Below are 14761 nucleotides of genomic sequence, written 5' to 3'. Positions count from 1 at the left end.
TTCCCCCTCCCCCAATTAAATATTTTCCCATCCCATCTGCTCCTGTCCCTCTCCATGACTATAGTAAAGGTCAGGGAGTTGTGATCACTATCACCGAAATGCTCTCCCGCCGAGAGATCTGCCACCTGGCCTGGTTCATTGCCAAGCACCAAGTCCAACATAGCCTCCCCTCTAGTCGGCCTATCTACATATTGAGTCAGGAAACCTTCCTGGACACACCTGACAAAAACTGCTCCATCCAAACTATTTGCACTAAGGAGGTTCCAATCAATATTAGGAAAGTTGAAGTCACCCATGACAACAACCCTGTTACTTCTGCACCTTTCCAAAATCTGCCTCCCAATCTGTTCCTCCATGTCTCTGTTGCCATTGGGGGGTCTATAGAAAACTCCCAACAAAGTGACTGCTCCTTTCCTGTTTCTGACTTCCACCCATAATGACTCAGTAGACAAACCCTCCTCGACGACCTCCCTTTCTGCAGCTGTGATACTATCCCTGATTAGCAATGCCACTCCCCCACCTCTTTTACCTCCCTCCCTATTCCTTTTGAAACATCTAAACCCCGGAACATCCAACATCCATTCCTGCCCCTGTGATATCCACGTCTCCGTAATGGCCACAACATCGTAGCTCCAAGTACTGATCCATGCTCTAAGTTCATCACCCTTATTCCTGACACTTCTTGTGTTAAAATAGACACACTTCAACCCATCATACTGGCTGCAATTTTGCCCTGTCAACTGTCTAACCTTCCTCACAGACTCTCTGCACTCTGTATCTACCTGTTCAACAGCTACCCCATCCACTGATCCGTAGCTCCGGTTCCCATCCCCCTGCCAAACTAGTTTAAACCCTCCCGAAGAGCTCTGGCAAACCTCCCGCCCAGGATATTGGTGCCCCTCCAGTTCAGATGCAACCCGTCCTTCTTGTCCTTCTTATGTGGGTCAATGTCAAATGTTTGAATGATTTCGCTCGTGTGAAACATCTTGGAATGTTGTACAACATTAAAGGTGGTAAATGAATCGAAGGTGTTGTAATATACAGGAGGAAATTCCCCAATTATCTACTGCTAACTATTTTCAGATTAAAGTGAAGAATTCTTTCTATTCAGCAAGGTGGCACCATGGGTCCATTTTACACCAAAACCCCAATGAGTCCAAACACCTCATAAACATTTGTAAACAATGGAATATTCTGAATTTGTGAGTCCCAGTAGGTCGGTATGATACCAAGTAATAACCATCACATGAATGTTATCCATCTAGTTTAATCCCTCTCTCCCCATACACTGTCTGAGCTGTCTGAATTCAGTTTGTCTGATCTGTCCTCTGGGATTTTGTTGATTTCTCAGTAGTTCTATCGAGTTGTGATTAATGATTAACAAGAAGCATCAACAGTGGATGTTTGATGAACTCTTGCTCGAAATAAACAGCGATTGGGACATCTCGAGGCAGACAGCTCCCTGCTGCTCCATGTTGTCAGTCTGTTCTGTTTTTGGAACACTGACCAGTGAAGATGAGGTGCGGTCTTGTGCTGCTGTTTGCTGTACTCTCCCCGGGACTCGGAGCTGCTGTCCCACTGAATACAACTCACGATGTTCAGGTCCAGGAAAACTTTGATTTAAATCAGGTAATCGATGTCATATTCAATGCAGTAACTCTGGGGACTGTAGTTAATACAGCAGTTCTGGGTCCTGGGTTTGGGGACCGCAGTTAATACAGCAGCTCTGGGTCCTGGGTTTCGTGACTGTAGTTAATACAGCAGATCTGGGTCCTGGGTTTGGGGCCTGTAGTTAATGCAGCAGTTCTGGGTCCTGGGTTTGGGGACTGTAGTTAATACAGCAGTTCTGGGCCCTGGGTTTGAGGACTGTAGTTAATACAGCAGTTCTGGGTCCTGAGTTTGAGGACTGTAGTTAATTCAGCAGTTCTGGGCCCTGGGTTTGGGGACTGTAGTTAATACAGCAGTTCTGGGGCCTGTGTTTGGGGACTGTAGTTAACACAGCAGTTCTGGGTCCTGGGTTTGGGGACTGTAGTTAATACAGCAGTTCTGGGTCCTGGGTTTGGGGACTGTAGTTAATACAGCAGTTCTGGGTCCTGGGTGCGGGCACTGTAGTTAATACAGCAGTTCTGGGTCCTGGGTTTGGGGACTGTAGTTAATACAACAGTTCTGGACCCTTGTCTCATGGACTGTAGTTAATACAGCAGTTCTGGGTCCTGGGTTTGGGGACTGTCGTTAATACAACAGTTCTGGGTCCTGGGTTTGGGGACTGTAGTTAATACAACAGTTCTGCTTCCTGGGTTTGGGGACTGTAGTTAATACAACAGTTCTGGGTCCTGGGTTTGGGGACTGTAGCTAATACAACAGTTCTGGGTCCTGAGTTTGGGGACTGTAGTTAATACAACAGTTCTGCTTCCTGGGTTTGGGGACTGTAGTTAATACAGCAGTTCTGGGTCCTGGGTTTGGGGACTGCAGTTGATACAGCAGTTCTGGGTCCTGCGTTTGGGTACTGTAGTTAATACAGCAGTTCTGGGTCCTGGGTTTGGGGACTGTAGTTAATACAGTAGTTCTGGGTCCTGGGTTTGGGGACTGTAGTTAATACAGCAGGTCTGTGTCCTGAGTTTGGGGACTGTAGTTAATACAACAGTTCTGGGTCCTGGGTTTGGGGACTGTAGTTAATACAACAGTTCTGGGTCCTGGGTTTGGGGACTGTAGTTAATACAACAGTTCTGGGTCCTGGGTTTGGGGACTGTAGTTAATACAACAGTTCTGCTTCCTGGGTTTGGGGACTGTAGTTAATACAACAGTTCTGGGTCCTGGGTTTGGGCTCTGTAGTTAATACAGCAGATCAGGGTCCTCAGTTTGGGGACGGTAGTTAATACAACAGTTCTGGGTCCTGAGTTTGGGGACTGTAGTTAATACAGCAGTTCTGGGTCCTTGGCTCATGTACTGCAGTTAATACAGCAGTTCTGGGTCCTGAGTTTGGAGACTGTAGTTAATACAGCAGTTCTGGGTCCTGAGTTTGGGGACTGTAGTTAATACAGCAGTTCTGGGTCCTGCGTTTGGGGACTGTAGTTAATACAGCAGTTCTGTGTCCTGAGTTTGGGGACTGTAGTTAATACAGCAGTTCTGTGTCCTGAGTTTGGGGACTGTAGTTAATACAGCAGTTCTGGGTCCTGAGTTTGGGGACTGTAGTTAATACAACAGTTCTGGGTCCTCGGTTTGGGGACTGTAGTTAATACAACAGTTCTGCTTCCTGGGTTTGGGGACTGTAGTTAATACAACAGTTCTGGGTCCTGGGTTTGGGCTCTGTAGTTAATACAGCCATTCTGGGTCCTGTGTTTGGGGACTGCAGTTAATACAACAGTTCTGCTTCCTGGGTTTGGGGACTGTAGTTAATACAACAGTTCTGGGTCCTGGGTTTGGGCTCTGTAGTTAATACAGCCATTCTGGGTCCTGAATTTGGCAAGTGTAGTTAATACAGCAGTTCTGCTTCCTGGGTTTGGGGACTGCAGTTAATACAGCAGTTCTGGGTCCTGGGTTTGGGGACTGCAGTTAATACAGCAGTTCTGGGTCCTGTGTTTGGGGACTGTAGTTAATACAACAGTTCTGCTTCCTGGGTTTGGGGACTGCAGTTAATACAGCAGTTCTGGGTCCTTGGTTTGGGCACTGCAGTTAATACAGCAGTTCTGGGTCCTGGGTTTGGGACTGTAGTTAATACAGCAGTTCTGGGTCCTGAGTTTGGGGACTGTCGTTAATACAACAGTTCTGGGTCCTGGGTTTGGGGACTGTAGTTAAAAGAACAGTTCTGGGTCCTGGGTTTGGGGACTGTAGTTGATACAGCAGTTCTGTGTCCTGGGTTTGGGAACTGTAGTTAGTACAACAGTTCTGGGTCCTGGGTTTGGTACTGTAGTTAATACAACAGTTCTGGGTCCTCGGTTTGGGGACTGTAGTTAATACAACAGTTCTGGGCCCTGGGTTTGGGGACTGTAGTTGATACAGCAGTTCTGTGTCCTGAGTTTGGGAACTGTAGTTAATACAGCAGTTCTGGGTCCTGGGTTTGGGGACTGCAGTTAATACAATAGTTCTGGGTCCTGGGTTTGGGCCCTGTAGTTAATACAGCAGTTCTGGGTCCTGGGTTTGGGGACTGCAGTTAATACAATAGTTCTGGGTCCTGGGTTTGGGCCCTGCACTTAATACAGCAGTTCTGGGTCCTGGGCGTGGGGACTGTAGTTAATACAACAGTTCTGGGTCCTGGGTTTGGGGACTGTAGTTAATACAGCAGTTCTGTGTCCTGGGTTTGGGCTCCGTAGTTAATACAGTAGTTCTGGGTCCTGAGTTTGGGGAATGTAGTTAATACAGTGGTTCGGGGTCCTGGGTTTGGGGACTCTAGTTCATACAGAAGTTCTGGGTCCTGGGTTTGGGGACTGTCGTTAATACAACAGTTCTGGGTCCTCGGTTTGGGGACTGTAGTTAGTACAATAGTTCTGGGTCCTGGGTTTGGGCTCTGTAGTTAATACAGCAGTTCTGGGTCCTGGGTTTGAGGACTGCAGTTAATACAGCAGTTCTGAGTCCTGGGTTTGAGGACTGTAGTTAATACAACAGTTCTGGGTCCTTGGCTCATGGACTGCAGTTAATACAACAGTTCTGGGTCCTGGGTTTGAGGACTGTAGTTAATACGGCAGTTCTGGGTCCTGAGTTTGGGGACTGTAGTTAATACAGCAGTTCTGGGTCCTGGGTTTGGGGACTGCAGTTAATACAACAGTTCTGGGTCCTGGGTTTGGGGACTGTAGTTAGTACAATAGTTCTGGGTCCTGGGTTTGGGCTCTGTAGTTAATACAGCAGTTCTGGGTCCTGGGTTTGAGGACTGCAGTTAATACAGCAGTTCTGGGTCCTGGGTTTGAGGACTGTAGTTAATACAACAGTTCTGGGTCCTTGGCTCATGGACTGCAGTTAATACAACAGTTCTGGGTCCTGGGTTTGAGGACTGTAGTTAATACGGCAGTTCTGGCTCCTGGGTTTGGGGACTGTAGTTAATACAGCAGTTCTGGGTCCTGGGTTTGGGGACTGTCGTTAATACAGCAGTTCTGGGTCCTGGGTTTGGGGACTGTAGTTAATACAGCAGTTCTGGGTCCTGGGTTTGGGGACTGTAGTTAATACAGCAGTTCTGGGTCCTGGGTTTGAGGACTGTAGTTAATATGGCAGTTCTGGGTCCTGGGTGCGGGGACTGTAGTTAATACAGCATTTCTGGGTCCTGAGTTTGGGGACTGTAGTTAATACAGCAGTTCTGGGTCCTGGTTTGGGGACTGTAGTTAATACAACAGTTCTGGACCCTTCTCTCATGGACTGCAGTTAATACAGCAGTTCTGCGTCCTGGGTTTGAGGACTGTAGTTAATACGGCAATTCTGGGTCCTGGGTTTGGGGACTGTAGTTAATACAGCAGTTCTGGGTCCTGGGTTTGGGGACTGTAGTTAATACAGCAGTTCTGGGTCCTGGGTTTGAGGACTGTAGTTAATACGGCAGTTCTGGGTCCTGGGTGCGGGGACTGTAGTTAATACAGCATTTCTGGGACCTGAGTTTGGGGACTGTAGTTAATACAGCAGTTATGGGTCCTGGTTTGGGGACTGTAGTTAATACAACAGTTCTGGACCCTTCTCTCATGGACTGTAGTTAATACAGCAGTTCTGGGACCTGGGTGCGGGGACTGTAGTTAATACAACAGTTCTGGGTCCTGGGTTTGGGATCTGTAGTTAATACAGCCATTCTGGGTCCTGAATTTGGGGACTGTAGTTAATACAGCAGTTCTGCTTCCTGGGTTTGGGCTCTGTAGTTAATACAGCCATTCTGGGTCCTGAGTTTGGGAACTGTTGTTAATACAACAGTTCTGGGTCCTGGTTTTGGGGACTGTAGTTAATATAACAGTTCTGCTTCCTGGGTTTGGGCTCTGTAGTTAATACAGCCATTCTGGGTCCTGAGTTTGGGAACTGTTGTTAATACAACAGTTCTGGGTCCTGGGTATGGGGACTGTAGTTAATACAACAGTTCTGGGTCCTGGGTTTGGGGACTGTAGTTAATACAGCAGTTCTGGGTCCTGGGTTTGGGACTATAGTTAATACAGCAGTTCTGGGTCCTGAGTTTGGGGACTGCAGTTAATACAACAGTTCTGGGTCCTGGGTTTGGGGACTGTAGTTAATACAACAGTTCTGGGTCCTGGGTTTGGGGACTGTAGTTGATACAGCAGCTCTGTGTCCTGGGTTTGGGGACTGTAGTTAATACAACAGTTCTGGGTCCTGGGTTTGGTACTGTAGTTAATACAACAGTTCTGGGTCCTCGGTTTGGGGACTGTAGTTAATACAACAGTTCTGGGTCCTGGGTTTGGGGACTGCAGTTGATACAGCAGTTCTGTGTCCTGAGTTTGGGAACTGTAGTTAATACAGCAGTTCTGGGTCCTGGGTTTGGGGACTGTAGTTAATACAACAGTTCTGGGTCCTGGGTTTGGGCTCTGTAGTTAATACAGCAGTTCTGGGTCCTGGGTTTGGGCACTGTAGTTAATACAGCAGTTCTGGGTCCTGGGTTTGGGGACTGTAGTTAATACAACAGTTCTGGGTCCTGGGTTTGGGGACTGTTGTTAATACAGCAGTTCTGGGTCCTGGGTTTGGGCTCTGTAGTTAATACAGTAGTTCTGGGTCCTGAGTTTGGGGACTGTATTTAATACAGCAGTTCTGGGTCCTGGGTTTGGGGACTGTAGTTAATACAGCAGTTCTGGGTCCTGGGTTTGGGGACTGTCGTTAATACAACAGTTCTGGGTCCTGAGTTTGGGGACTGTAGTTAATGCAACAGTTCTGGGTCCTGGGTTTGGGCTCTGTAGTTAATACAACAGTCCTGGGTTTGGGGACAGTAGTTAATACAGCAGTTCTGGGTCCTGAGTTTGGGGACTGTAGTTAATGCAGCAGTTCTGGGTCCTGGGTTTGGGGACTGTCGTTAATACAACAGTTCTGGGTCCTGAATATGGGGACTGTAGTTAATACAGCAGTTCTGGGTCCTGGGTTTCGGGACTGTAGTTCATACAACAGTTCTGGGTCCTGAGTTCGGGGACTGTAGTTAATACAGCAGTTCTGGGTCCTGGGTTTGGGGACTGTAGTTAATGCAACAGTTCTGGGTCCTGGGTTTGGCCTCTGTAGTTAATACAGCAGTTCTGGGTCCTGAGTTTGGGGACTGTAGTTAATACAGCAGTTCTGGGTCCTGGGTTTGGGGACTGTAGTTAATACAACAGTTCTGGGTCCTGGGTTTGGGGACTGTAGTTAGTACAATAGTTCTGGGTCCTGGGTTTGGCTCTGCAGTTCATACAGCCATTCTGGGTCCTGAGTTTGGGGACTGTAGTTAATACAGCAGTTCTGGGTCCTGGGTTTGGGGACTGTAGTTAATACAACAGTTCTGGGTCCTGGGTTTGGGGACTGCAGTTAATACAGCAGTTCTGGGTCCTGGGTTTGGGGACTGCAGTTAATACAGCAGTTCTGGGTCCTGGGTTTGGGACTGTAGTTAATACAGCAGTTCTGCGTCCTGGGTTTGGGGACTGTCGTTAAAAGAACAGTTCTGGGTCCTGGGTTTGGGGACTGTAGTTGATACAGCAGTTCTGTGTCCTGGGTTTGGGAACTGTAGTTAGTACAACAGTTCTGGGTCCTGGGTTTGGTACTGTAGTTAATACAACAGTTCTGGGTCCTCGGTTTGGGGACTGTAGTTAATACAACAGTTCTGGGTCCTGGGTTTGGGGACTGTAGTTGATACAGCAGTTCTGTGTCCTGAGTTTGGGAACTGTAGTTAATACAGCAGTTCTGGGTCCTGGGTTTGGGGACTGTAGTTAATACAGCAGTTCTGGGTCCTGGGTTTGGGCACTGTACTTAATACAGCAGTTCTGGGTCCTGGGTGCGGGGACTGTAGTTAATACAACAGTTCTGGGTCCTGGGTTTGGGGACTGTAGTTAATACAGCAGTTCTGGGTCCTGGGTTTGGGGACTGTAGTTAATACAGCAGGTCTGTGTCCTGAGTTTGGTGACTGTAGTTAATACAACAGTTCTGGGTCCTGGGTTTGGGGACTGTAGTTAATACAACAGTTCTGGGTCCTGGGTTTGGGGACTGTAGTTAATACAGCAGTTCTGGGTCCTGGGTTTAGGGACTGTAGTTAATATAACAGTTCTGCTTCCTGGGTTTGGGGACTGTAGTTAATACAACAGTTCTGGGTCCTGGGTTTGGGCTCTGTAGTTAATACAGCAGATCTGGGTCCTCAGTTTGGGGACGGTAGTTAATACAACAGTTCTGGGTCCTGAGTTTGGGGACTGTAGTTAATGCAGCAGTTCTGGGTCCTTGGCTCATGTACTGCAGTTAATACAGCAGTTCTGGGTCCTGAGTTTGGAGACTGTAGTTAATACAGCAGTTCTGGGTCCTGCGTTTGGGGACTGTAGTTAATACAGCAGTTCTGTGTCCTGAGTTTGGGGACTGTAGTTAATACAGCAGTTCTGTGTCCTGAGTTTGGGGACTGTAGTTAATACAGCAGTTCTGGGTCCTGGGTTTGGGGACTATAGTTAATACAACAGTTCTGCTTCCTGGGTTTGGGGACTGTAGTTAATACAACAGTTCTGGGTCCTGGGTTTGGGCTCTGTAGTTAATACAGCCATTCTGGGTCCTGTGTTTGGGGACTGCAGTTAATACAACAGTTCTGCTTCCTGGGTTTGGGGACTGTAGTTAATACAACAGTTCTGGGTCCTGGGTTTGGGCTCTGTAGTTAATACAGCCATTCTGGGTCCTGAATTTGGCAAGTGTAGTTAATACAGCAGTTCTGCTTCCTGGGTTTGGGGACTGCAGTTAATACAGCAGTTCTGGGTCCTGGGTTTGGGGACTGCAGTTAATACAGCAGTTCTGGGTCCTGTGTTTGGGGACTGTAGTTAATACAACAGTTCTGCTTCCTGGGTTTGGGGACTGCAGTTAATACAGCAGCTCTGGGTCCTTGGTTTGGGGACTGCAGTTAATACAGCAGTTCTGGGTCCTGGGTTTGGGACTGTAGTTAATACAGCTGTTCTGGGTCCTGAGTTTGGGGACTGTCGTTAATACAACAGTTCTGGGTCCTGGGTTTGGGGACTGTAGTTAAAAGAACAGTTCTGGGTCCTGGGTTTGGGGACTGTAGTTGATACAGCAGTTCTGTGTCCTGGGTTTGGGAACTGTAGTTAGTACAACAGTTCTGGGTCCTGGGTTTGGTACTGTAGTTAATACAACAGTTCTGGGTCCTGGGTTTGGGGACTGTAGTTGATACAGCAGTTCTGTGTCCTGAGTTTGGGAACTGTAGTTAATACAGCAGTTCTGGGTCCTGGGTTTGGGGACTGCAGTTAATACAACAGTTCTGGGTCCTTGGCTCATGGACTGCAGTTAATACAACAGTTCTGGGTCCTGGGTTTGAGGACTGTAGTTAATACGGCAGTTCTGGCTCCTGGGTTTGGGGACTGTAGTTAATACAGCAGTTCTGGGTCCTGGGTTTGGGGACTGTCGTTAATACAGCAGTTCTGGGTCCTGGGTTTGGGGACTGTAGTTAATACAGCAGTTCTGGGTCCTGGGTTTGGGGACTGTAGTTAATACAGCAGTTCTGGGTCCTGGGTTTGAGGACTGTAGTTAATATGGCAGTTCTGGGTCCTGGGTGCGGGGACTGTAGTTAATACAGCATTTCTGGGTCCTGAGTTTGGGGACTGTAGTTAATACAGCAGTTCTGGGTCCTGGTTTGGGGACTGTAGTTAATACAACAGTTCTGGACCCTTCTCTCATGGACTGCAGTTAATACAGCAGTTCTGCGTCCTGGGTTTGAGGACTGTAGTTAATACGGCAATTCTGGGTCCTGGGTTTGGGGACTGTAGTTAATACAGCAGTTCTGGGTCCTGGGTTTGGGGACTGTAGTTAATACAGCAGTTCTGGGTCCTGGGTTTGAGGACTGTAGTTAATACGGCAGTTCTGGGTCCTGGGTGCGGGGACTGTAGTTAATACAGCATTTCTGGGACCTGAGTTTGGGGACTGTAGTTAATACAGCAGTTATGGGTCCTGGTTTGGGGACTGTAGTTAATACAACAGTTCTGGACCCTTCTCTCATGGACTGTAGTTAATACAGCAGTTCTGGGACCTGGGTGCGGGGACTGTAGTTAATACAACAGTTCTGGGTCCTGGGTTTGGGATCTGTAGTTAATACAGCCATTCTGGGTCCTGAATTTGGGGACTGTAGTTAATACAGCAGTTCTGCTTCCTGGGTTTGGGCTCTGTAGTTAATACAGCCATTCTGGGTCCTGAGTTTGGGAACTGTTGTTAATACAACAGTTCTGGGTCCTGGTTTTGGGGACTGTAGTTAATATAACAGTTCTGCTTCCTGGGTTTGGGCTCTGTAGTTAATACAGCCATTCTGGGTCCTGAGTTTGGGAACTGTTGTTAATACAACAGTTCTGGGTCCTGGGTATGGGGACTGTAGTTAATACAACAGTTCTGGGTCCTGGGTTTGGGGACTGTAGTTAATACAGCAGTTCTGGGTCCTGGGTTTGGGACTATAGTTAATACAGCAGTTCTGGGTCCTGAGTTTGGGGACTGCAGTTAATACAACAGTTCTGGGTCCTGGGTTTGGGGACTGTAGTTAATACAACAGTTCTGGGTCCTGGGTTTGGGGACTGTAGTTGATACAGCAGTTCTGTGTCCTGGGTTTGGGGACTGTAGTTAATACAACAGTTCTGGGTCCTGGGTTTGGTACTGTAGTTAATACAACAGTTCTGGGTCCTCGGTTTGGGGACTGTAGTTAATACAACAGTTCTGGGTCCTGGGTTTGGGGACTGCAGTTGATACAGCAGTTCTGTGTCCTGAGTTTGGGAACTGTAGTTAATACAGCAGTTCTGGGTCCTGGGTTTGGGGACTGTAGTTAATACAACAGTTCTGGGTCCTGGGTTTGGGCTCTGTAGTTAATACAGCAGTTCTGGGTCCTGGGTTTGGGCACTGTAGTTAATACAGCAGTTCTGGGTCCTGGGTTTGGGGACTGTAGTTAATACAACAGTTCTGGGTCCTGGGTTTGGGGACTGTTGTTAATACAGCAGTTCTGGGTCCTGGGTTTGGGCTCTGTAGTTAATACAGTAGTTCTGGGTCCTGAGTTTGGGGACTGTATTTAATACAGCAGTTCTGGGTCCTGGGTTTGGGGACTGTAGTTAATACAGCAGTTCTGGGTCCTGGGTTTGGGGACTGTCGTTAATACAACAGTTCTGGGTCCTGAGTTTGGGGACTGTAGTTAATGCAACAGTTCTGGGTCCTGGGTTTGGGCTCTGTAGTTAATACAACAGTCCTGGGTTTGGGGACAGTAGTTAATACAGCAGTTCTGGGTCCTGAGTTTGGGGACTGTAGTTAATGCAGCAGTTCTGGGTCCTGGGTTTGGGGACTGTCGTTAATACAACAGTTCTGGGTCCTGAATATGGGGACTGTAGTTAATACAGCAGTTCTGGGTCCTGGGTGTCGGGACTGTAGTTCATACAACAGTTCTGGGTCCTGAGTTCGGGGACTGTAGTTAATACAGCAGTTCTGGGTCCTGGGTTTGGGGACTGTAGTTAATGCAACAGTTCTGGGTCCTGGGTTTGGCCTCTGTAGTTAATACAGCAGTTCTGGGTCCTGAGTTTGGGGACTGTAGTTAATACAGCAGTTCTGGGTCCTGGGTTTGGGGACTGTAGTTAATACAACAGTTCTGGGTCCTGGGTTTGGGGACTGTAGTTAGTACAATAGTTCTGGGTCCTGGGTTTGGCTCTGCAGTTCATACAGCCATTCTGGGTCCTGAGTTTGGGGACTGTAGTTAATACAGCAGTTCTGGGTCCTGGGTTTGGGGACTGTAGTTAATACAACAGTTCTGGGTCCTGGGTTTGGGGACTGCAGTTAATACAGCAGTTCTGGGTCCTGGGTTTGGGGACTGCAGTTAATACAGCAGTTCTGGGTCCTGGGTTTGGGACTGTAGTTAATACAGCAGTTCTGCGTCCTGGGTTTGGGGACTGTCGTTAAAAGAACAGTTCTGGGTCCTGGGTTTGGGGACTGTAGTTGATACAGCAGTTCTGTGTCCTGGGTTTGGGAACTGTAGTTAGTACAACAGTTCTGGGTCCTGGGTTTGGTACTGTAGTTAATACAACAGTTCTGGGTCCTCGGTTTGGGGACTGTAGTTAATACAACAGTTCTGGGTCCTGGGTTTGGGGACTGTAGTTGATACAGCAGTTCTGTGTCCTGAGTTTGGGAACTGTAGTTAATACAGCAGTTCTGGGTCCTGGGTTTGGGCTCTGTAGTTAATACAGCAGTTCTGGGTCCTGGGTTTGGGCACTGTACTTAATACAGCAGTTCTGGGTCCTGGGTGCGGGGACTGTAGTTAATACAACAGTTCTGGGTCCTGGGTTTGGGGACTGTAGTTAATACAGCAGTTCTGGGTCCTGGGTTTGGGGACTGTAGTTAATACAGCAGGTCTGTGTCCTGAGTTTGGTGACTGTAGTTAATACAACAGTTCTGGGTCCTGGGTTTGGGGACTGTAGTTAATACAACAGTTCTGGGTCCTGGGTTTGGGGACTGTAGTTAATACAGCAGTTCTGGGTCCTGGGTTTAGGGACTGTAGTTAATATAACAGTTCTGCTTCCTGGGTTTGGGGACTGTAGTTAATACAACAGTTCTGGGTCCTGGGTTTGGGCTCTGTAGTTAATACAGCAGATCTGGGTCCTCAGTTTGGGGACGGTAGTTAATACAACAGTTCTGGGTCCTGAGTTTGGGGACTGTAGTTAATGCAGCAGTTCTGGGTCCTTGGCTCATGTACTGCAGTTAATACAGCAGTTCTGGGTCCTGAGTTTGGAGACTGTAGTTAATACAGCAGTTCTGGGTCCTGCGTTTGGGGACTGTAGTTAATACAGCAGTTCTGTGTCCTGAGTTTGGGGACTGTAGTTAATACAGCAGTTCTGTGTCCTGAGTTTGGGGACTGTAGTTAATACAGCAGTTCTGGGTCCTGGGTTTGGGGACTATAGTTAATACAACAGTTCTGCTTCCTGGGTTTGGGGACTGTAGTTAATACAACAGTTCTGGGTCCTGGGTTTGGGCTCTGTAGTTAATACAGCCATTCTGGGTCCTGTGTTTGGGGACTGCAGTTAATACAACAGTTCTGCTTCCTGGGTTTGGGGACTGTAGTTAATACAACAGTTCTGGGTCCTGGGTTTGGGCTCTGTAGTTAATACAGCCATTCTGGGTCCTGAATTTGGCAAGTGTAGTTAATACAGCAGTTCTGCTTCCTGGGTTTGGGGACTGCAGTTAATACAGCAGTTCTGGGTCCTGGGTTTGGGGACTGCAGTTAATACAGCAGTTCTGGGTCCTGTGTTTGGGGACTGTAGTTAATACAACAGTTCTGCTTCCTGGGTTTGGGGACTGCAGTTAATACAGCAGCTCTGGGTCCTTGGTTTGGGGACTGCAGTTAATACAGCAGTTCTGGGTCCTGGGTTTGGGACTGTAGTTAATACAGCTGTTCTGGGTCCTGAGTTTGGGGACTGTCGTTAATACAACAGTTCTGGGTCCTGGGTTTGGGGACTGTAGTTAAAAGAACAGTTCTGGGTCCTGGGTTTGGGGACTGTAGTTGATACAGCAGTTCTGTGTCCTGGGTTTGGGAACTGTAGTTAGTACAACAGTTCTGGGTCCTGGGTTTGGTACTGTAGTTAATACAACAGTTCTGGGTCCTGGGTTTGGGGACTGTAGTTGATACAGCAGTTCTGTGTCCTGAGTTTGGGAACTGTAGTTAATACAGCAGTTCTGGGTCCTGGGTTTGGGGACTGCAGTTAATACAACAGTTCTGGGTCCTGGGTTTGGGCCCTGTAGTTAATACAGCAGTTCTGGGTCCTGGGTTTGGGCACTGTACTTAATACAGCAGTTCTGGGTCCTGGGCGCGGGGACTGTAGTTAATACAACAGTTCTGGGTCCTGGGTTTGGGGACTGTAGTTAAGACAGCAGTTCTGGGTCCTGGGTTTGGGCTCCGTAGTTAATACAGTAGTTCTGGGTCCTGAGTTTGGGGACTGTAGTTAATACAGCAGTTCTGGGTCCTGGGTTTTGGGACTCTAGTTCATACAGAAGTTCTGGGTCCTGGGTTTGGGGACTGTCGTTAATACAACAGTTCTGGGTCCTCGGTTTGGGGACTGTAGTTAATACAGCAGTTCTGGGTCCTGAGTTTGGGCTCTGTAGTTAATACAACAGCCCTAGGTTTGGGGACTGTAGTTAATACAGCAGTTCTGGACCCTTGGCTCATGGACTGTAGTTAATACAGCAGTTCTGGGTCCTGGGTTTGGGGACTGTAGTTCATACAACAGTTCTGGGTCCTGAGTTCAGGGACTGTAGTTAATACAGCAGTTCTGGGTCCTGGGTTTGAGGACTGTAGTTAATACGGCAGTTCTGGGTCCTGGGTGCGTGGACTGTAGTTAATACAGCATTTCTGGGTCCTGAGTTTGGGGACTGTAGTTAATACAGCAGTTCAGGGTCCTGGTTTGGGGACTATAGTTAATACAACAGTTCTGGACCCTTCTCTCATGGACTGTAGTTAATACAGCAGTTCTGGGACCTGGGTGCGGGGACTGTAGTTAATACAACAGTTCTGGGTCCTGGGTTTGGGCTCTGTAGTTAATACAGCCATTCTGGGTCCTGAATTTGGGGACTGTAGTTAATACAGCAGTTCTGCTTCCTGGGTTTGGGCTCTGTAGTTAATACAGCC

The 14761-nt window shown here is 48.0% G+C and overlaps 1 protein-coding gene across 1 annotated transcript in view; it reads left to right on the top strand.

Moving 5' to 3' along the window:
* Positions 1 to 1432: 1432 nt before the first annotated feature.
* LOC137347841 (protein AMBP-like) overlaps positions 1433 to 14761 on the top strand; it is a 522339-nt gene continuing 509010 nt past the window's right edge. Inside the window, exon 1 of the mRNA XM_068012887.1 lies at positions 1433 to 1629. Coding sequence (XP_067868988.1) covers positions 1516 to 1629 — 114 coding nt within the window. The 5' untranslated portion in view covers positions 1433 to 1515. The remainder of the gene's footprint in view (positions 1630 to 14761) is intronic.

The sequence above is a fragment of the Heterodontus francisci genome, chromosome 32 (genome assembly GCF_036365525.1).
Source record: "Heterodontus francisci isolate sHetFra1 chromosome 32, sHetFra1.hap1, whole genome shotgun sequence".
NCBI classification, from domain to species: Eukaryota; Metazoa; Chordata; class Chondrichthyes; order Heterodontiformes; family Heterodontidae; genus Heterodontus; species Heterodontus francisci.
The sequence above is the reverse complement of the archived record's forward strand: the minus strand, read 5'-3'. Positions and strand labels throughout refer to the sequence as shown.